General features: G+C 43.7%; 3 protein-coding genes across 3 annotated transcripts; 1 reads left to right on the forward strand and 2 right to left on the reverse strand.

Moving 5' to 3' along the window:
• The first annotated feature begins 2,893 nt into the window (after positions 1 to 2,893).
• slc35g2a (solute carrier family 35 member G2a) lies at positions 2,894 to 8,175 on the forward strand. The gene is made up of 2 exons (XM_046413978.1): positions 2,894 to 3,287; positions 6,450 to 8,175. The coding sequence occupies exon 2, from the start codon at positions 6,476 to 6,478 to the stop codon at positions 7,829 to 7,831; it is 1,356 nt and encodes a 451-aa protein (XP_046269934.1). The 5' UTR covers positions 2,894 to 3,287; positions 6,450 to 6,475; the 3' UTR covers positions 7,832 to 8,175.
• A 1,746-nt stretch (positions 8,176 to 9,921) lies between these two features.
• LOC124072031 (pentraxin-related protein PTX3-like) lies at positions 9,922 to 11,909 on the reverse strand. Its single transcript, XM_046413152.1, has 2 exons — positions 11,523 to 11,909; positions 9,922 to 10,760 (listed from the first exon to the last, which is right to left on the reverse strand). The coding sequence occupies exons 1-2, from the start codon at positions 11,761 to 11,763 to the stop codon at positions 10,120 to 10,122; spliced, it is 882 nt and encodes a 293-aa protein (XP_046269108.1). The 5' UTR covers positions 11,764 to 11,909; the 3' UTR covers positions 9,922 to 10,119.
• Positions 11,910 to 15,968: 4,059 nt separating this feature from the next.
• Positions 15,969 to 22,429, reverse strand: LOC124071906 (endophilin-B1-like). Its single transcript, XM_046412954.1, has 10 exons — positions 21,708 to 22,429; positions 21,341 to 21,482; positions 19,987 to 20,115; positions 19,656 to 19,789; positions 19,429 to 19,521; positions 19,253 to 19,336; positions 19,131 to 19,154; positions 18,807 to 18,896; positions 18,314 to 18,414; positions 15,969 to 17,789 (listed from the first exon to the last, which is right to left on the reverse strand). The coding sequence occupies exons 1-10, from the start codon at positions 21,762 to 21,764 to the stop codon at positions 17,186 to 17,188; spliced, it is 1,458 nt and encodes a 485-aa protein (XP_046268910.1). The 5' UTR covers positions 21,765 to 22,429; the 3' UTR covers positions 15,969 to 17,185.
• Positions 22,430 to 22,912: the final 483 nt, after the last annotated feature.

Consider the following 22,912-nt stretch of genomic DNA (forward strand, 5'->3'; position numbering starts at 1 on the left):
TCAGCAGTAACTGGTTGGTAAGGAAACCTGCCCTGTCTCCATGGCACTCATTTGGACAACACATGGAGAAAAAACAAATCATGTAGCACATAGACTGGTTACCCTTGTTCCCACAAGTGTGCTGATGTTTAGTGGTTGTAATATTTCCATAATCCAAATCCATTATATAGATAGAAGTATTGGGACAAACCTCATTACTGAATTCAGGTATGATATATGGCTGTTTCTGGGCCTCTTACTTCCAGTGAAGGGAAATCTTAATGCTTCAGCATACCAAGACATTTTGGACAATGCTATGCTTTCAACTTTGTGACAACAATTTGTTGAAGGCCCTTTTCTATTCCAGCATGACTGTGCCCCAATGCACAAAGCAAAGCTCCATAAAGACATGGTTGGATGAGTTTGATGTGGAAGAACTTGGCTGGTCCAAACAGAGTCCTGACCTAAAACCCATTCAACACCTTTAGAATGAACTGGAATGGAGATTGTGAGCCAGGACTTTTCATCCAACATCAGTGCCTGAACTCACAAATGCTCTACTGCATGAATGCAAAAATTCCCACAGAAACGCTCCAAAGTCTTATGGAAAACCTTCCCAGAAGAGTGGAAGCTGTCATAGCTGCAAAGGGGGGCACGACATAGAATACAATGTCGTTAAAGTCCATATTGGTGTAATGGCAAGATGTCCCAATACTTTTGTCCATATAGTATATGTGGTGCTGTTGGTGAACACAGAGAGATGTCTTTTCTTCCCATCAAATAGTTGGTACATAATTGTATTTGATCTTGCAAATGAGTCTTGTGTATCTTCCAGTGGTCCCCAGTGGAGGATTCAGTCTCCTGTGCTGACAGAGAAGCAGCAGCCTGAGGCTTCGTATTAAACTGTAAAATGGTCTGACCTAACCACGCAGAGCCCAGCTGTATTTGGTAAAGGTTAATACTGCTTGAAATGAAGCACACCACACAAGTGTTATGGTAGCAAAATGTCAAAGCAATTAATGTCAGCTTGAAAAAAGATCAAAGTGTGTGAGATTATGCAGCATTTGTCAGTCAAACAGAGGCAAGTCACTGTACGCAATTTAATCTATCCTTGCCACTTATGCCATTACATTCTTACACTACATTACATGGCTGAAGGTATGTGGACAGATACACAAATATATACCATCTATAACAGTTGACATGTTATTCCAAAATCAATTAAGATGCTGCTATAACAGCATTATCTTTTATATGAAGGTCTTCCGCAAGATTTTGTAACCTGCCAGCAGGTGTTTGCTCCCATTCAGTCACAAGACTGTTAGAAAGGTCAGCCACTGAAGTTAGTCAATATGGCTGGCTCGCTTATTGTTCCAGTACATTCCACAAGGTACTGGATGGGGTTAAGGTCGGGGTTCTCTGCAGGCCAGACAAATTCTTCCACACCAAACAGGGCAAACCCAGTTCTTCATCGACCTTGTTTTGGGGCATTGTAGTAGTGAAAAAAGAATATTTGCTAAGGAAAAAGGCACACATTATTAATTAATCTAAGGGAAATTCAAGGACTCAAATATACACAAGCATATGCAACTTTTTCACGACTAGTAAGAGAACCCAAAAGCAGAACACAAGGATGAGGAGTTGGAGCAAGGAGAATTTATTAACAAACCTGAGACTGGGCAGCGCAGTCTTTCAATCCAGAGGAGAGCCAAAGTTGAGGTGCACAGGGAGACAAGTTTTGGCAAAAAGACACAAGCAAGCAAAAAGATTCGGAAGGCGGAGATGGCTAATTTTGTCACAGAGTCTTCATTCTGGCAGCGTTACGGAGTTGAAGTGTGATATTTAAAGCAGAGAAGATTGGAGATGACTAGCAGCTGCTGGTTGACACCTGCACTGCCACTCCTGTAATCACATCACAAAACAACACCACACACACCTGACACAGAGTGTGACATAAACAGGGCCAATATCCATGCTTTAATGTATGAAGAGATGTCAGAGTCAGGAGGGTTGGCCCCTTAGTCAGGTGCTCCACAACGCTGTGGCCAGTAGCTGAACTGTCACCTCTCCAGCTTCCAGTCCACACTTCACTTTAAACGGCTACCGTCTGGCTTCCAAGCAGCCAAGTCACGTCCGCTGCAGCCATAAAGTTGGAACTGGAAGCATGCTATTGTCTACAATAGTACACAAAATAATGTAGACAGGCACTTTTGGTAATTAAGTATATGGATATTTAAGCTGGAGGTTGCGTGCTTTCCCTGTGCCTGCGTGGGTTTTCTCCGGGTACTCCGGCTTCCTCCCACAGTGTTCAAAGCATGCACATTAGGTTGGCTACTCTACGTTGTGAGTATGTGAGTGCGTCTGTCTGTCCTTATGTGTTAGCCCTGAGATTGACTAGCGACCAGTCCAGGGTGTAGCCTGACTCCTGACTCTTGCCCTGGGATAGGCACAGTACTGAAATTGTGTTACTTACATCCATATGAGCACAGCACAATCTTAAATTCTAAAGGTATTATTGTGTTTTGGCAGGGACCCTTCTGCAAATTTGGGCCTAAAGATTAAGTAATTACACAGGATGTGTTGTAAAGGTCCCAATTTAATTTAATGAATAAGAGAGAGAGAGAGAGACAGAGAGAGAACTCACTTCACAACAAACAAACTCATACACACACACAAGTTTCAAGTCAGGGACATTCATGATGTATTGTGTGTCAGTGTTGTGTGTTTGACAGGTACTGTCTGATACAAGCATTGCTCCACTCATCTCTCTCTCTCTCTCTCTCTCTCTCTCTCTCTCTCTCTCTCTCACACACACACACACACACACACACACACACACTGGGGTGACAGATACATACAATCATCAGGGGTGTTCAGCGGATGTCACGCATGCTCAGACATTATGATTAGTCGCCCTCCCCATCCTCCTCCTCCCTCCATTCCTCTCTCTCTGTGTCTCTCTCGCTCTCTCTCTCTCGCTCTGTCTCGCTCGTTGGCCAAGCTGAGGACGAGCATCTGTACCAGTGCTCAGAGGGATGGACGGGCATCAGCAGGTCGCCATAAAACGCACATTTTCCTCCCGCAGAGTGAAGTGAGGTGACCGTAGCTGCCGGGTTCTGGTCGGGCTGAAGCGCGTCGCGGTGCCCTTGAGGAGACTTGCCGCAGGACAGAGAGAGGGTGGTGGCAAGAGAAGAAAAGCAAATGGCCAAGAAGAGGTGATGGAGCGTCGGAGATGCTTGGTGAATGACTGAGGCTGACCGAGAGTGAAGTTCATCCCCAGTGGGCTCCGCTGGTTTGCAGGAAAGCAGGTGAGTTGAGGCGGATAAAGCATTTTTAACACTAAGTGTGGGGTGTAAATAACCCACCTGATCGCTTATCGATCGGACCACATTATACAATAACTGAAGCAGGTCATTGATTGGGAAACCGCCTGACGATTGAGCCGGAGCTCATTGATGAAGCTGCCGTGCGCCAATCTGTGGCGCATGCAGAGCGCGCGCCTCTCTCCATTCAAGGATTCGTCAAGGGTCACGGGTCGGGCTGTCATTGCAGCCTACAACATGATACACACACACAAACACACACACTCATTCATACACACACACACACACACACACACACACACACACACACACACATGCTGTTTGGCGGATGCAGAAAAAAGCCCCACAGTATAACAGGGGCGTTGATCGAACCGTCATCCCTGTAGTTGTGTTAAGACTAGAAGACACGCAGCAGACCTATTACCCCTCTGTTTCCCTGTGTGTGTGTGTGTGTGTGTGTGTGTGTGTGTGTGAACCCTCTGGCGTCACTGGGGCGCATCAGCGTAGAACCGAAATAACCTTGAGAATAACATCTCCGTTCACATACAGACACACACCCACTCACTTAAACACACAGATTTACATAATAACATGCAGTAGCCCTTAAGCAGAAAACACACACTCATATACATATAGTTTTATGTACATATTTACATTCAGAGTAATATGTTATGCACTATATTAGCTCTAATCGGTCTTACTGTGAGCAGAAGGTATGACAGCTGCATAATGCTTACAGGCTTTCAAGTCTCAACAGAGTAGGAGTACCATTCATGAAGTTATCAGCCTATTAATAATCCACAGCAAAGATATTGTTGCTTTTGAAAGTATGTAAGTCTTAACAGGATGTTTATTAAATGAAATATAGCAGAGGATGCATATGAATCGCTACACCAGGAGGAGAGTGTACAACTTCATCTTCTGTCATATTCGAATAATCGAAGGTTTATCTGCCGCTGGCCTCACTTTGGATCGTAGCAGCTCACTCGAGGGTTGTGTAAGGTGTGAAACAAGCTTTGGAGAGCGGCGGTGGCGGCGGCAGCAGCATTGCAGAGGAAGGCTGCATCATTCAGAACAGTAAATATTCCTGCCTGAGAAGAGTCAGACAGGAACATCCTGATCCCTTCTTGCTCTTTGTGGTTTCACAGAGCTGCAGATCAGGTTTCTATCTTTGTATCCACCCTTCAGTGAGAGTAAATGACTACGTCTTCTCAAATGTCAACACTGCTGCAGTTATTTATTTATTTTTGCTTCATTCTTTTGGGCTGAGAAGTTATGAAATCAAGGCACAGTTTCATTCAGTCCAGGTTCACGCATCATGATTTTAGGGCAGGTTGCGGTGATTTGCGAAGTTATTAACTGTGGCTGAACAGCCTGAAGAATAATTCACTTTTAAGTCATTAAGTTAAGTCAAATAAATAGTATTAATGAATAGTATTAAACTTAAAAATTCTTTAGGACCAGCAAGAAGCACACAGCTGTGAAAAGCGCTCACACCATGACCCTACTAGCTGTTGTAATTTTCAACAGGGCCGTTCAGGCTGATTAATAGGAATAATATACATCTCCAGTGAGAGCAAAGGCCTCGCAGCTTGCCACAAATTCTCTGACTCCCTCTGTCCCAACCAAATCAAAAGGACTGCACCACCAAGGCTGTGAGAAACAGCAGCAGCGAGCAGACAAAAGGGTTTGCTGCAGTCAGATCAAACTGATGAAAAAATCTGGAATGAAACTGAACTAATGTCGTACATATGTGGTAAATGTTAGGGTTGGGTCATGAAGTAACTTGATTGGATAAGACTCAGACACACCTCGCTGTCCTCTTCTTTTAGCCATTAACCATTTCAGGGTTGACTTTCCAGTAAATATTTCTTGATGGTGAGATTGTTTATGTTGCATGTAATTTTTTTAAAACTGTAATCAAGGCTTTTATCCATGTTGCTCATGACTAGTATTTATCAGCTACACTTTTGGGTATTTTACTCTATTCTTGTGATTTATATCTGCTCTACAGGAATGGAAAACATGTTTTTGTTTTGTTTTTTTTTTGATCACTGTGTCTAAAATCTCTCAACAGCTGTCAGGTGGATTGACACAAAATTTAGGGGACATGGTAAAAATGATACCTGTTAAAAGAGCCACTAGCATTGCTGTAGACACGCGGTCTTGTTACTTAATTACTTATTTAAATATTATTCATGCAATATTTTTGATGAAGGCAGATCTACAGAGAATAAATACCATCGGTGTACGTCAGTGTGTACACATTAGTCTTGTACACTTCCACGCACAGGATTCTTTTTCATCCAATAAAGACAAGAATGGAAGCAAAGTTACTGTTGAGTCATATGTTGAAAGTCCAGGGAAATAACTCAGCACTATTCTCCATATGCTTTTGCATGAATAAACATTACAGCACATGGAATTATTCCCCATTGCCAAAGAAACCAGCACACTGCTGAGAGTTTTACAACCTCTAACGCTGCAGTGGGTATATGCTGTACAGCACCTGCATGAACATATTGTTGTGCTGCGGAGAGCTATTACTACATCAGTTCCAAGTTAGTCATCCGGGGAGCCTTGGAGGGAAAAGTTAAAGAGACAGAGAAAAGAAAGGAAGACGGGAGGGAGATGTGGTTGAGAAGGATGTTACGGAGATTAGATGAGACGTGGCATGCACAATATTTCTGTTGAATCCGATATTTCTAATGTGCTGCAGACTGATAAACAAAAGAAATGATTTGAACGTGACTTTTTTTTTTATTTCTTCTGCTTGAATGTGTCGAGTAAGGAAGGGGTAGGGAAAGAAAGAGATTAAGACAAATACATAGAGATAGACAGAAGACAAATGAGACAGGAGGCACTTGCTTACATAATTGTCATTGCCAGCGATCTCTAATCCCCCTTGAAGGTCATGTTGGTCATGTCTGATGGCTCATACGGAAATTTCCTGCCAAACACAGGGGGCTCGTGAGAAGATGTGAGTCACTGCTATTATTATCTGGGATATTAAAGATATATGAGATAGCAAGCTGCATCCCAGCGAGAGGTTGCATGAGGGAGAAGGGAGAGTGAATCTGTGACCTGAGTGAGTTTAAAATATATCATGTTTGTGGCTCTAAAAACATCCTGTCTTTTCCTTCGCAGGTGTCTGCCTTCGTTGAAGTTTTAAGATGGAGTCCACTCACCTCCTGAGCAGCTCTAAGAAGAGAGTAAAGATCCACCCTCACACTGTCACAGCCAAATATGCCACGCACACCCCCTACTCCCCTCAGCCTGGGGTACACACACACTTCCCCCAGCCCGGGGACGAAGGCTATGATGATGCTCCTTCTTTTGAGGACTTTGGCTCCTTCCTGGAGGAGACGTCAGACAGGAAAAAGCTGACGGAGAGCAAGAGGTGGCCTTTGGCTCTGTTTGGCTCCAAAGACAAGGACATGACCAACAAACCTCAGGCTGCTGGGGGAGAAGATGGGAGCGAGGGGGGAGCCAGGGGAGCAAAGGGGTCTGGGAGAGGGGTAGGGGAACAGCTGGCCAGTTTTGGGGAGGCGTCTGTGTCTGCATCCCGGCTCACCTGGGTGGGGCTGGTCGGTGCAGCGCTGGCTCACGGCTGTTTGATTGTTCTGACCCGCCTGGCCTCTGAACGCTTCAGCCTGGGCCCCCTGTTCCTGCTGTTGGTTCGGTCCATTGCCCAGCTGCTCTCTGTGGCTATACCACTGCACAGGGGGGAGAACCCTTTTGGACCAGAGGGCTATCGTCTACGTCTGTTCTGTTATGGCATCGCCTACTCTCTGTCCCTCTGCTGCGCCTACTCCTCCTTAACCTTCGTCTCTCCTGGAAATGGCACAACCACCTGGCGCCTCGCGACCACGGCGCTGTCAGCAACACTTGCCTTCCTGCTCCTGGAGGAGAGGCTGGGATTGGCTGATGGGATCACCATAGCTGCAGGACTGTGCGGTTTGGGGCTGGTTTTGCTTCCCGCAGCAGACGAGAGCAATTCAGAGGCCCCAACTGACCCGGTTGCGTTCTGGAGAGGTGCCTTCGGTTGGTCTCTTTCAGCTCTTGCAGGGCTGTGGATGGCTCTGGCGCTGGTTGGGTATCGTTCCCTGAAGGAGAGGGTGGGAGTGGGCACAGCTTTGTTTACTGTAAGCTGGACAGGCTGCCTGCTCGCCCCGGCCTCCTTGGTTCTACTCCAGGAGGGCTGGTCCTGGCCTATGAGCGCTCCAGCCTGGGGCCTCGTCCTAGGCGTGGTTGCCTGCTCGGTAGCAGCCTTTCTGGGGATGACGCACGCCCTCACCCGACTCCACCCGGCTCTGGTCTCTGCCTCTCAGAGCCTGGAGGTACCTGTTGCCATGCTGCTGCATCTGGCCGTGCTGCCGTTGGCTCCCACTGCACCGGAGGTCGTTGGGAACGTGATGGTCATACTGAGTGTTGGTTGGCTGGTGGCGATGAAGCTGCTACCCTCTCGTGGGGGAGGGCGCCGTCAGAGGGAAGAGTATGAAGAGATTTTGGACTCGCCCATTAAATAGTCATCTCGCCTCTCCTCTTTGTACCTTCCTCTTTCTCTTCCCCTCACTCCCTCCGTCATGAGATTGGTCCCAGTGGTGTACATAAGAGACTGCTAAATGTTTATTGGAGCTTTATCTATTTTGTATTGTCCTCTTTGTTTTTGGGATAGTGGTAATATCGTGGTGTCTGTTACAGTGACGATGTGATGTGATATTAAAATCTCTCTGACACAACACATTCCTGAAGCCCCTTGTAATCAGCGTCTGGCCTCCTTAAGACTGAGTGTGTGTGTGTGTGTGTGTGTGCGTATATATTGGCTACATTTCGCAAAAGTGTAACGTAAGTCACTTTTACCAGCCAGCTGAGTGTTAGCCAAGGATTGATGCCATCTATTTGGCTGCTGGCAAGAAAATCAGGAGACAAGAGGAAAGAGAAAAGAGTGAGACACACAATCAGAGGAAGAGAAAGGGTGGTGGAGAGAGAGAAGATGATGGGATTGGCATACAGATAAGAAGGAGAGGAAGGAGAGTGATGGCAGTTTATGTAATGGAGATGAAAGAGAGAGAAGCCAGGGCAGAGAGCGAGGCTGATGGTGGCTGGGTACTGTGCTCTGTCTGGCCAGCTGGCTGATAAAAACACTGTTCTCCGTGTGGGGAACAGTCATTAGTCTAACAACTACCTGTCAGACACACTTGCACTGTCACTCTTCTTTTCTGGGTCTTTCCACCTCTATTTTCCTCATCAATAGTCACCAGCTTTCCTTTTTTCCCTCTGTGTCTTTTTCTGTGTTTTTTAAAAAAATGAATGAAGCCACAAACTGGGATGATACGACAAATCTTTCATTCACTAAAATACACACACACACACTGCACAGATGGAGACTTTTCGCACCGCCACATTGAACAGACCAGTGTGTATGTGTGCCCGTGCTTTCCTTGCATGCTTGACACCATGCTGAAACCTGCAGTAGGCGGTCCAGACTGGAGATGTAACTACTATCCTCGTTACTTCATCTTCACGCTCCTCTGCATTAGTTGTGACATTTAAAGGCCAAAAAAATTCAGGTCTTGCCTGTAAACCTCCACCCAGCTGCAAATTTATACGGAAAGGTGCACACACACACACACAGGCATTCATGCCTTGGTTATGAGCCTTTTATTAATGAAAATACTTGTGTGAAGTCAGTGAGCTGGCATAATTAAACTCACATACTCACATAACTCACATACGGTTCAAATGTTCTTGTTGCTGTATTTTGCATCATGGTGGAAGGTGACTGCCAACATTTAGTTAATTACAATCTTAAGGTATGCTATATGGACAAAAGTATTGAGATACATGAAGGCTTTCTGAGCCTGTGCCTCTGTTCCAGTTCATCCCAAAGGTGTTGGATGGGGTTGAGGTCAGGACTCCGTGTGGGCCAGTCAAGTTCTTCCACACCAAACTCATCCAACCATGTCTTTATGGAGCTTTGCTTTGTGCACTGGGGCACAGTCATGCTGGAATAGAAAAGTACTGTCCCCAAATTAATTTTTTTCTTTGTCCTTCTTTCTGCTTTCTCATTTGTCCAATTTTGACAAAGCAAAATTAGAGAGGATTTGAAAATGAATGAATTGGTGATTTAGAACTGACGACCATGACACAAAAACTGTAAAACACATGGAAAGTACCTCCAGTCAACACCAGCCATTATGTTGTTTCTAATAATGAGTGTGTGTGTGCGTGTGTGGGGCTGCGGGAGAGATGGGCGGCAGTGTTACAGTTCTGGCAGGGTTTCATATGTCATAAACAGTCGGAGAATCGTAAGTTGCGGCCTCTCAGCATCAACACTCTTAAAGCAGCTAATGAGAGAGGGAGTGAGGCCTGCCCAGAATTAAACTCCAAGCAAAATCTTTCATACACTGCCTTGCGGTTGTTGATATTTTTAGACTTCACCACAGCTACACAAACACTAAGGTGGTGGTGTTAAACCTGGCATGTATGTGCAGGAGACGGAGAAAACAAATGTGTTGGACAATTGAAAGTGTAGGCATGTGCATGATCACATGAAGTATGCGGCTCTGAAAATGACTTGATTACTGTGTGGGAGGAAATCTTTCCATGAGGCTGATTGGGATGTTAATAAGTTTTTATTCATTATAGTAAACCCACAACATTTATGGTACACCTAACTTAATTGCCACCAGAAATAAACAAGCTCACATATTTTAAGAAAATGGCCCTTTAAAAATAACATTTAAAAATGAATATGTGCAAAATCATTATTGCTGGAGTGTTCTCAGTCAATCTCTCTGCCCACATGAATCGTTCATGTGTCTCCCCTGGCCTTCCTCAGTGTTCCTGCCTGCTCTATCACTCTGCTCAGCTGCAGGTGAACCTTCTGCAGCTCTGTTGCTATGGAAACCAGGGCCCTTTCCATTGTGGCCATGTCTAGTGGTGAAGTCACTTCCTGCTCTTTCAGGACAGATGGGAATGGCTTCATACTTGAGCCGAATGCTGCCCCTAAACCACCTGGTCTCTGCGTCGGTTGGTGTCCCATCCCGCTGTCTGCTGCTCCCAGTGGCACCAGTATGTGTCCTCTACCTTCCTCCAGCCGTTTCAGTCGGGCGTTCCCCTCATGGCTACTGTGCAGGAGCTGCTGCAAGGTAGCGTTCAAGCTCCTCTCCCTCTCTGCTTCCTCCTTCCTGAGCTCCACCAAACCTTGCTGCAGAATGACTCTCGCCTGCTCTGCTTGTGCCCTGCATGTTGACTCCAGGCCGGGCACACACTGCTGGCTTGTCCCCTTAGCTAGCTTGTCCACTTGTGTCCTGAGAGAGACCATTCCTCCACAACACTTCTCCAGGGACTCCAGCAGCATGTTCTGCCTCATGTGGGAGTCCTCCAGAGCGATGAAAAGCTTGTCCCAACGGGAGAAATCTGCAGCCTGACATGGTGTGGTTGGAGCTTCCCCTAAAGACAACAGTTATAAGCATTAACATAAACCAAACAAAAATATTAACATTTATTTAATTTATCCAATTTGGCAAAACTTTATAAGACTGTTTTTTACAGTGTAGCTTAAAAATACTAACAAGCTTTTATAGGGACTTTTTGTAGGTACAGTGGAAGAACAATAGTTAAAGACTGGGTACCTACAGTACAATAAAGTATTAAAGCATAACATATTAAAAATACTGGTACTTTTGCAACATTTACAAAGTCATTTTTGTGTAATGTATTTCACAGTCAAAACTGAAGCATGAGCCTGAGCATCTTTTGTCTGGTCACAATACAATGAAATACACAAAACACACTTTGTAACTCACTTCTTTGCTCACTAAAGTTAAAACGGCCTGTGACCTGACATTATATTTACTAGCAGGCAGTTTCTCCAGTTGAGCTTTTTAGATAAATAATGTGAAATGCAAATATAACAGCTAAAGATGACATCATCTGCATAAAAATGTGTATTACAATAAGGACCAGCAGAGGTCTTATTTTGTAAGTATGCAGTGAATAAAAATGGGCCAGGAATAGACTCTTGTGGGATACACTTACTTAAATAAACTGAACAAATAAAACAGTGTGTTGATGAATTTTATTCACACAAGAATGATTTTATTGGCTTACTGAAATCAGACATGGCAGCTGAGTCCAACATCTTCACAATGAGCCATCTGTTAAAACAAACATTGAACAAAATAGACAAAAGGATGAATAAACAAAACTCACCCCCCTGCTGGTCCTGAGAGATCTCGTTGTCATAGTTGTCTGCGTAGTTCCCTTCATATTCAATCTCATTCACACACAAGGATGCACCCATGAAGCCAAGCACACACAGCCAGATCCTGAACACGTGCATGATGAAGCTCTGAATGTGAGAAATACCACAAAAGTATCTGCTAACATCAGGTGTGTTTGTCACTGAGTTTTCCAGCTGCTCTCGCCTCTTTTCTTCACCCCCCTTTACCATATGTAAGGCTCTTCACACTGAGCCAACTGTTGTTGGGTGCTGAGTTTATATCGAGGGAAGAAGGAGGGAAGTTAAGGAGGGTGGGACGGAGGTGGGGGTGCTGTGGAGGTTGGGTGAGTAATGCTTCAGTGGAGGTAATATTTCAAAAGTCAAAGTGAGTAGGAAATAGGGGCATTCTGGGGAAACAGAGGGAGAGTTACAGGAGTGCAGGGAAAACTGGGATGAAATAAAGGGACGGAGGGAGGAGAGGAAGAAGAGAAACAGTGAACAGTGAACAGTGAAGTGAAATGGGGAGAAAGGAAGACCCACCAGGCAGAACAAATGTGTGAACAATGTACGTTTCAGTTGCTTGAAAGAATTTCTTTGAAACAAGACCACTTAACATTTGAGAAATGACCATTTCCTGCCACTGCACAGCCTTACTTGGTTGATCTGACCAGCAGCTCATGGTCTGATGTAAAATACTGAACTAAAGTTAAAATACTTTAGATAGTTACTGCTGTATAACTGACATAATTGAGTCACTACACCAGGTTTTGGCATTTAGCATCATCCCGTTGCATTGCCACATAGTCAATCGCACTAAATTTGCCCCTTAACTTGATTTTAGAAAGACAAATAACACCAGAATTCACACAACCTGATGTCTTTTTTGAGATTTTTCTTGTACCTGTAAAACAACCATACTGTGATGTCAAAATCATTCTATATAAAATCTCTTCCAGACAAATAAAGAACATTCCACACTCATTTTTACATTTGCCTATGTATATATACAGTTGAGGTTTAGCTTTATTATTTACTGTCTGTGTCTCTGACCTTTGTACTGATGAGTTAGAGTTGCTGTTCTGTGCATCAACACTAAATCCCCTAACCTAAAAAAGTTGCAGCACTGCAGAGTTTTATTTTAAGCTTTCAATTAGTTTGTTTTTGCTACTTGAAATTAAGTTTTGTTGCTATGCAACATTGTGAAATTTGCTTTGTGGCCATGATTGCATTTTCTTGTCTGGTTACCCTGAGGAAGAATTAGTAGTTATTGGACTCTTAGCAGGGTCAAATGACCTTATTTATATGGAGACCTCTGGTCAACAGGTGTTTGGGTTAAGCAGCAGAAATAGGACATGTCAAGGTCAATGGAAGAGAACTGACCCTTCTACTCTCTGCAGACCTCCAGACTGAGTTCCCCCTTGTAGATGTCAGCATGTCTGCATGACTTTGCATGATTTTGTCTGTCTGGTAGGCTGTAATTGTAGCAGAGGGACTAACAAAACTGGGAGCTGACAGGTTTATCTCAGGAAAAGATAGAAGCTGCAGAGGAAGAGAAGGACAGAAAGAGAGAAAAAGAAGATAGTTGGTGAAGAAATCGTCATTTTTCATTTCCTCATTGCAACAAAAATACCTCACTTTGAGCAGGAGTGTGTACATTTCCCTGGCCCAGTTTCATAAAACGCAAATAATTTGGAATCCCTTCAGGAAAGGAATAAATTCACATGGTAGAACTTGCAGTGATATAAAATTCAGTGTGTAGCCATGTCAGAATCAGTGGGTGTTGTCATCTTGTCCCCACTGTCGCCCATCAGAGGCACTTCCACCCTTTATTAGTCTCTATAGGTCATCTTTCTATTTGGGTCATCATACGACTCCAACAAAGTGGAGCTACATTTATCAGCAGTCACCAGACGCTGTTTACCACCCCTCCTGCATGGCACACCTACAGTTTAGCTGTCACACAAAACACTCCCAGCTGGCAGTGAGGGGGAGGACTGATGAGAGATGAAGGACTGATGAAAACATAACAGGCAGAGGAAGATGGAAAGGGAAAATACAGAGGGATGTATAATAAATTTTGATTTAAGGAGTGCCTTTCTATTTTAGCAGCGGTTTTATTCAGACCACAGAACCTTATTGGAGAAATAGATCCTGTTGTCTGGGTTGCCCTGACGAAACCAGAGATACAAGGAAAAATGGGACAATGGGTGTCGACAGGAGAAATTAAATTGGTTAAAAACAAATGGATAAAAACAGCAGCAGGAGTTTAGTGAGGAACAAACCGCATACTAACACTAACACAGCAAAGTCTGCCAACATAGACCAGTTTTACAAGAACTGGGTGGATCCCTGTTTTATCCCTAATATGCAGGAAGGGTCGGAAACCATGGAGCTGTGATTGCAATACAGTAAGCTACAAAACAATAGAGCCACTGTAAGAATATGGTTAACTTATAGTAATTTATAATGATGTTAAAATGGGGTTTATTAGTTGATGGTTATCTTCTAGAAACAGTGCAGCTCCAGTGAGAGACACAATTCAACCTCAGTAGAACCTGAAGTAGAAGTTAGACTAAATCATCCTACTGCCACATCAGATGCTTTAGTAATCATCTCTCGGGTACCCAGTGCGTCCATTGGCACAGTTCAACCTGGCTTACTTTACTAAATGGAGTACTTCAAGATGCTGTATTTGGTCCTCTTGCATTTTTCCTTTCAATAAATAGTTTAGGTGTGAATGTACATGGAGCTAATAATCGTTTTTGTGCAGATGATTCTGTTTTGCATACCTGTGGGTCTTTTGCCCAAATGCACTTCATGAACTACAATTTCCTAAACAAATGCAATGTATAAACTGATACAACAGCAAACTCTCATCTGCCTGTGTTTTCTTACTGGTATGTTTACAAACATTAATCAACAAATCCTGCATAGTATGCCTTTAATATTTTGCAGTCATACATAACTCAAACTTGTGTTGAATGCAAATAAATCTAAATTGATGCCGATTTCATGATGTTGTGGGTATTGTAAGAGCTCTGAACAACAAACAATACAGGTCACCCGTTACACATCTAAAGATAATTAATTAAAATAACCATTTTAATTAGGGTTATTTGTTGTACATGAATTCATCAGCACAGTGTGCCCACATCTCAGGCTTTGACATTCTATTGCGATTTATTAGTAAATCAAATCCATTCACACTTCAAAGCACTCATATTTTCTGCTCCAGCCACTCGAAAGAGTCTGCAAAAGGAGTTCAAATTGATTAATTTGATCTCTCAGGCTGAATTCAAACCCGGTGCGGTGTAAACTCTATTGTAATTCTTAATTGTGTCATTAGCCTCATTTTGTATTATTTATTTTTTAGCATTGCTTTACCTGTTGTCTACTTCTGTGTTGTTTTAACTGCATTTTCCATGCTGGTGTCTTTGCCAGGTTTCCAGCCTCAGTTTGATTTACCTGATTAAATAAAAATTAAAATAAGAAATAATATACTGCACCCATCCATAGAAATATTATCCGTCTGTGCCCCAAAGGACCAAGCCAGATGTCATTTGAAACATCCCAGTTCCCTTCATCTGCTTTCATGACTCACTCATGTCAACCAGACATTCAAAACATCATTCCAGCCTTCCTGTATCACACCAGCAAAAAAAAATCACATGAAGGCCACAGAGAGAGAGAGAGCTGCAGCCTCTGGTGATGAACAAAGAGGATACCGGAAATAATAAAAATAAGTTGGAAACATAGCAGGCCAAGGACTTGCTATATTAGTGTGGCGGAAAAGCTCTCATGAGCAGACAGGAACAGATTTAGGCAAACGAATTCTTGTTTGGCTTAGTGATAGGAAAGCTAGAGGAGCAAAACACCATTTCATCTGTCATTAAGCGCTAGCTGTGCCTCCTGTGAGGCCCTTTCAAACTGGAGAGTTGATTGAGTGGTGTGATACGGGTCTTCATGGTGTAACTGAACCAGGGATGTCCTGACTGCACTCATATCAATATCACAAAGTTGCACTTGATTGATCTAATCTGTTGGTGCAGCCTCAGACAGGAAAGAGGCAAAGAAGAGCGAGCAAAATGTATGACACACACGTACGTTTCTGTCAGTGTTATGGTCGTGTGTGTGCATGTGTTGAGATTGTGGTCATCCACCACCAGACCTCATTATGCTGTTAATATGGTTAATCATACTGCAATCAGGGAAGCAAGCAAAGCTCAACTACTTGCTTCACAGTGTGTCAGCATGGTTTTAAATATTACTAGACTTGGCCTGGGAGGTCTGAGCAAAACATCAAGCTGGAACTGTGTTAGGGTTCGTGTGTGTGTGTGTGAATCTAGGTCAGGCGGTTCGGTTGGTATGGCAAAACAAATGAACGAACACCAAGCAGCAGATTTGAATGAGGAAACACCTCGACGCGAGAACAAAGACAGAACCCACACTTGAACAGGATTGACATGACATCAGTGTTTACATATTTATTTCCACATATTCACTCAAGTGAAAACTAAAACCTCACACTGCGATCCGCTCAACATACGACACGTGACTGAATTATGACGGCATTTGCAGGCAGTTTGAAACTGGCAGTGAGTAGACTTGTGAATAGCGCCGCTATCCACACAAACACACACACACACACACCTTTATGTATTGGGAACAAAGGCGTAGCGCCTCGATCTGGTGGATGATTACATCAGCAGGGCCAGTGATACATTAATGTGTATGTTTCCATCCAAGGTCCCCAGGGTGGACCCACACCACAGCAGAGCAGGGCCGCCCTGAAGAAAATGAACAACATCTGGACATGGAAACTTGTACCCATTTCAGCTATAGCGGGGGCTTAAAGGGGGTAAAAGGGTAAAAGTGAATTTGTGATCTGAATGTGTGCTGGGGTGAAAACACCCAGAGTACATACGAGAAGCCATATTTTTTACCACAGCATAAAGATCCTGTTCAACGCGGTGTTTTGTCACCTCGCTGGACTATAAGTGACATGTTTCATATGGAAAAATGACCTCAGCTCATACAAGTTAAGAGGTGGCTGAGTCACATTCACTCACTCACACACACACATACACACACCTCTCTTTAAGAAGGTGCCAGCTGTAAACACAGGAGGGTCGCTGGCAGACATCAATACGGACACACAGATACACGAACTGATCTGTTCACACCAACGAGTATGCACACATACACTTGGCACAAAGCTTCATTACTTCTCTCGTTCAGCTAAATGTAAAAATAAAGGTTCAGCTTCACAGACTGAAAACAACTTCGACAGTTACACACTGCAGATATAATAGTCTGTCAGTCCGGCCTCGTCCTCCAAGCCAGAGTGGACAGCCATTACATCCATTGACTGATATTCAACAGTCATCATTTCAATACAACATGAATAACATATGAGTGTGGCTAAAGGATAAAATTATTGTGGCACTAAATCACATGTAGAAAAATAAGCACTTTAACAACCACTTCACATTATATTCCCTATGGGGTTAATTCATGTTTTGTTTTCATAATGATTGTTTATCTGTTCTTTTCTGATACAGTCTGCACTCTCCAATTGAAATTTATCCCAGTTGATGTCATTGGCCTGGTGTCACCCCCCCTCTCTGAACCGCCCCACACCAGACATTAGTCTCTACTGCACCACAGCCTGACCGTCTGTTGATGACTCCCCCACATCTTCTCCATTAATAGCGTTCAGGCCTCTAGGTTCATCGGTTGCCAAGGTCTCAGTTCCCATGCCACTGGTTGTTAAGGTCTCACTGGCTTCTGCATCTGGTGGGGAAGGTGTTGTTGTTGTTGTTGTTGGCCGACTACCCACACCATTGGTTACTGCAGCTGTTGTTCTGTCAGCTGTTCTGCCGAGTGCTGAGATCTCATCCATCGTGGGACTGTCCGAATTTGATGTACGCACATGATGAAACGCTCGGCTGGCTGCTGAACAGCGGCCGGCTGCCTGGCCATCAGCGAAGAAGACGCTGTTGTTGTTATTGTTGTTATTGGTTTGATCAGGTGGTCGTGCCGCTTCAGAGGACTCAGGTGTTTTTTCAGTTCCAGGTGGTGGATTTGTGGTCCGTGAGTCCCAGTCGAATTCTGGAAGTTGGTGGACGACTATGGGAAGTGGAGTGACTTGATTTAACCCGACGGGCTCACTGGCTACATGGTTGCTCGTGGATGGCTGATTAACTGCATTACCTACTGCTGACTGCCAGTTATTGGAGCAGAGGACTGCTGGAATGCTGCAAGAAGAAACAAAATCAAAACCAACCGAAATGAATTTTCTTTAACAAGGATTCATAATAGTCTTGTTTTCTTTGTGAGAGCAGATGTTCTGACTCTTGCAAATGGTAAAGTTGGTCATCTTCTGTTCCAACCGAGTTATACAGTAGTTAATAATAATAATAATAATAATAATAATGATATAATGGATTGGGTCCCACGTTGTACTACATACATTTTAAGTGGTATTTGGCTTTCACTTTTTCTATATTATACTGATTACAGTACAGTAGAATTTTCTCAACACATAAAGGAATACTTGATTCAAATTGCCATAACGAGAGGTATGCCGGTTTTCACTGAAAATCTGCACACAGTAGCAGGGTAACTGAGGAAAACTGTAAGAAAATGCCATTCTCAATTTAGACAAAGTACCTAAGGCATAAAAAAATAACTAAAAAACACTTTGGTGACTTCTAATGGGGCTCTTACATGTATTAGTTTAGCTCTGCAGAGGTTTAGGTCTTTAGACTGACAAACGCACCTGGCCAGCTGTTTCTGAAGCTCCTGAGCACGTTGGTTGCACTGGTCGAAGTAACAGGCCTGAGCTTCCACAAAGTCTGTCAGGCTCCGCATGTGGTTGGTCTGGAAAACAGCAACACAAGACAAGTGAAACACAAGACAGACAGAACCACATAAAGAGCTTGCAGTTAATGAACAGTAGTTAACCAACTGGGGCTGCAGTGGTAGGAGATTTTCATAGTACGACAGCAGCCAATTATCAGTTACAATGAGATTTAAAGGAATGAAAACAGAACTCATTTGGTAGAACAAACACTTAGAATTTCATATAATATTATGGCCTGACAGACCCTAATGCTGCAGAATTCACTATACTGCTGCAACAGTGTTATCTACAGTATATTTCATATTTTCTAAAACAGAATACAACTGTTCTTCTGGGCACTGGGTATTTTGTTGTGTATGTCTGTTTTCAGTTCATGTTACAATGTTATCATACACATTTATATCCATACGTGAGTGTTGTTGATTCCTTCCACAACTCGTCTTGTCACTTCTGTTTGCCGATCGAACAGACTCTGACAGATCCTCAACTCCATCTCTGCCTACACACACACACACACACACACACACGCAATCCATTTGCGGTTTTCTAATCATGTCCAGCTTTTTTCAGAAACTTTTCCATCAGCAAAAACAAAATCTATGAAGGACTTAAGTCTAAACGAACTAAACAGAAAGAATGTTATTGCAATACTCAATTCTGTATCTGCTGACATTGTCAAAATGGCCTCCCTCCATTACAGCAGATCCTGTACGCACAGAAAAGATAAACTCACCTGAGAGATTTCCTGAGCCCACATCTGATTGGATGAGAGAAAGAGGAGGACAAATAATTTAATCAATGACCAAACCGCAAGCTGTGCCTGTCAACGTCGGCGTCCCTTTTAGCATCACTGACCTTTAGCCACTTAACACGCAGGAAGCTGAACATGTAGGAGACATGAGACAAGTAGTCGTCTTCGAGCGGGTTCGGGTTCAGGTTCTGACAAAGAGGAATGAGAAGATACGATATGTGGCGTTTATTTCCGGTGTGTTTTTGGATCGTTCCAGGTTTGATAAAGAAAACTAACTCACCCTGGCCTCTCGGTCAGCCTCATGGGCTTTCCTCAGTCTGGTAATAGCTATGTCCAAGTCCAAACGCTTGTTCAGCAACGTCCTGCGCTCATCCTACAGAAGAGCAGACATCCATACTTTTTAAAAACCACGTACACAAATAATTCATTAGCGAAGTAATTACCGAGAGTGTGACATCCAAAACGTACAATGAAGTGCCACAACCATATTGGCGATGTGTGTTTTACCTGTATGGCTCTGTACTCGCCCTCACTGAAACTCCTCAGAGGGGTGACAAAGTGGATGTTAGTGCTTTGGACAAACTTCTTCTCGGCCTCGCCAAGCTGCTTCTGAGCCTCGCCACACCTGAGCAGAGCCATTCCTGAACGCAAAGCATACCGCCGTCTAAATACACACTGAAAAAGTCGCAATGTGTCAATATTAAAGACAAGAAAGCGAATAAGAAGAGGAGTCTGCATATTTCTTGCCTTTCTGTATTGCACATGAACCCACCATCTGCAAAGTATTTACTGATGCCATGCAAACCATATTATTCAGATCAACATTATCTACGCTCACCATAGGGTGTATTGGATCCCACCTCCAGCCCAGCCTGGATCATCTGGTCTCCCAGTGTCTCATGTGCACGAGGCCGTGGTGGGACTCTCCAATCCAGATGCTCATAAAGCCGGTCCTCTAACCGTGCGCCTGTACACCAGGGACAAGGGAGCTCAGTCCTGAATCCGGGCTTATCCTTTGTAAAATGCCACTGATAATACTCTCAAAAAAATACAACCCTGGGTGTCAGGTGTCAGGATAGCGCAGTTTGAAAAGACTTTTAATTGTTAAAACATCCCATTAACACACCACTAAACGGACTACTTAACCTCCTGCTTGTTTTTAATGCAATGAAACTGACATTTTATAAATGAATGCGAAAAACCAGTCGGCACTTGCTTTCCATAAATCCATGAGGGACACCGGAGGCAAATAAAAATGATTCTTCAGAGAGACTAAAAGCCTTTGGTCGATAAATATAAAATCTGCAAATACATCTTTGATGAATAAACATATGACTTTTATTTCTGGCAGCTAAACAGGCCCCTTATTTAATGGATTGCAGACCACATCCACTCATAATTCCATTAGCTGGAGTAATTGGATTCAAAGGCAGGCGGCTGCGGTCAGGAGGCAGAGTGAGTCGTCTACTGATCACATGGCGGTCTGATCTCACTTCCTCCTGTGCACATGTCTTAAGTGACACTCGCTCCCAGTTCGCTCCCCATCCTCTGGCGGTGCACAAGTCAGTGTACTCCAGATTGGTGAACCCGAGTTCGAGATCCTCCCTGGATAAACGGGGAGGGTTGCATGAGGAAAAGCCTATGACAAATCAAACATGTGGATCTTCTGTGCCGGGCCTGGTTTGTCAGTGAGATGAAAACAGACGCAGTGGGGGTGGGGTTGAAAATAAAAGAAGGTAATTGGATTCAGACAGACAAAATAATGAGCTGAAATACTGGGTCCCAGAGGTAAGGAGTCATCATTCAGTGGTTTTAAGCAGATCATAATGGCAAAACGTGCAGTTTTTGGTGCATGTCTGCTAAGGGTTATGGTTTGGTGCAAACCTGTAGCTGAAGATGGGATAAAATAATTGGTTGGTTAATTATCTACATGTAAGTAGAAATGCATCTCACTGAAACCACAGCCTCTGGCAACGCCTTTAATTACTTATTATTACTCAGATAATTTCTCTAAATGGATAAGACAGGAATTTGGATTTATCTACATTTAAACAGTTTGTTTCTGTGTAATGATTCTGTCACTTGTCAGTGTTGTCACCTGAATTCCAGACATATTAAGACTTTCAGGACACACACGACTTCAATGAATAAATAAATACGAGTAAACAAACAAACAAACAACGGTCTCTCACCGGGGTTGGGCTGCAGTAAAACCTCAGTCTGGGAGATTATTTTGTCCGTCCAAGTCTTCGTGGCGTCTGCCCGGGCCAGGAGCTCCTCCAGCCCGGGGTCCAACCCTGTCTTGTCCGCCTGGCCAAGACTCTCCCCCGTGTACTGGAGCGGAATCACAGAGTAACACTTTAGATACAATTTGATGCACGAACCGCACTTTTTTATTTCATCATTTTATGAATTAACTGTGAAGGGAGGGTCGATGTCCTGTCACCATCATCAAAACTGAGAGACCACTAATAGTTTGTTATTTCCTAAAGGTAATTCATCATGGCGTTCGAGTAATAAACACGTATTTTTTTCTGATGGTATTTTGTTTTGTGTTACCTGAACAGCCCGGTTGATGAACTGACCAGCGTCCACGGCCAGCCGCGTTAAATCCATAACAACGTCCCCCAAGGTCGTGTGCTGTCCTCGGCTGTCGTCGCTTAACGGTCCGGCAGGACGGAGCTGCTGTTAGCTATAAAACGCCAGTTGACCTCGTCATGGCCCGAACCGTTAGCCACCGCTCTCCGTTAGCCAGATTACGGTCCGGTAACAGCGACCAGCCGAGCACATCGAGACGAAGATGACGCAAGTTAAAGCACCTGCGGGCGCTGTGGGCAGTTTATCCACCTGCCATGCAGCGTACTCCCCTCTCTGATCATCGGCGTCTGGATCCAACGATTTACTACCGGTTTACAGCCTCGGCTTGGCCGTAAGGGCTGGCTTGATTTATGTATGAATGCAATTTTACGTGACCGCAGTTAATCACAGGGAAGCTTTTAATTTGCGGCCTCAAACGCTGGCAACTGGTACAGTAACGTTTGAATTATTTCAAATACCAACAGAAATTAAGACAGACGGCGACCAGCCATGGACTTAATGGGCTTTCACAGCTGACCGTCTTAAACCGAATGAAAATACTGATTTAAAGGCTGACTGAATATATCTTAATGAAAAAGAGCGCCCATATTTCCGGTACAGCTTTCAGAATAAAAGCATAATCTCTAAAAGCCTACATCTCTCAATGACTAAACAAAACCGCAAAAACAAAGTTTTTAGCTGACAAAAAAAATACAACTCATCTCAACATTAAAGATGCCATTGTACATACTGATTTTTGATTTCACTCCTGCACTGATGATCTTGCCTTACTGCATAAAATAAAAACAGAAGACTCACTGATTCGCACCAGAAACGTCAGTATTCACTGATTTGGAAAGCTCCTCTTGATTTGAAACAAATATTAAAAGATTCTATCCAAAAGCAAGTTGTAACAGCAGCCATGCATTGATAAAAAGGAGAAAAGTTATGATAAAAAATACGGTGACCTTTTGAGTACCTAAACTCATGACTGGTCTATAAAAATTCCTCACTTAAAGAAATTCCACATCACTTACTTCATACCACCCTCATCCTGTCTTCTCCAGCTTCTTAAGGCTTTCACAAGAAAACACTTTGTGCTAATTGGACTCTGGGAGAGCAAAACGCACACACACACACACAGGATTACAACAACCTGAGTGCTTAGGACAAGGAGGGTTAAGAGA

The sequence above is a fragment of the Scatophagus argus genome, chromosome 15 (genome assembly GCF_020382885.2).
Source record: "Scatophagus argus isolate fScaArg1 chromosome 15, fScaArg1.pri, whole genome shotgun sequence".
NCBI lineage: Eukaryota > Metazoa > Chordata > Actinopteri > Scatophagidae > Scatophagus > Scatophagus argus.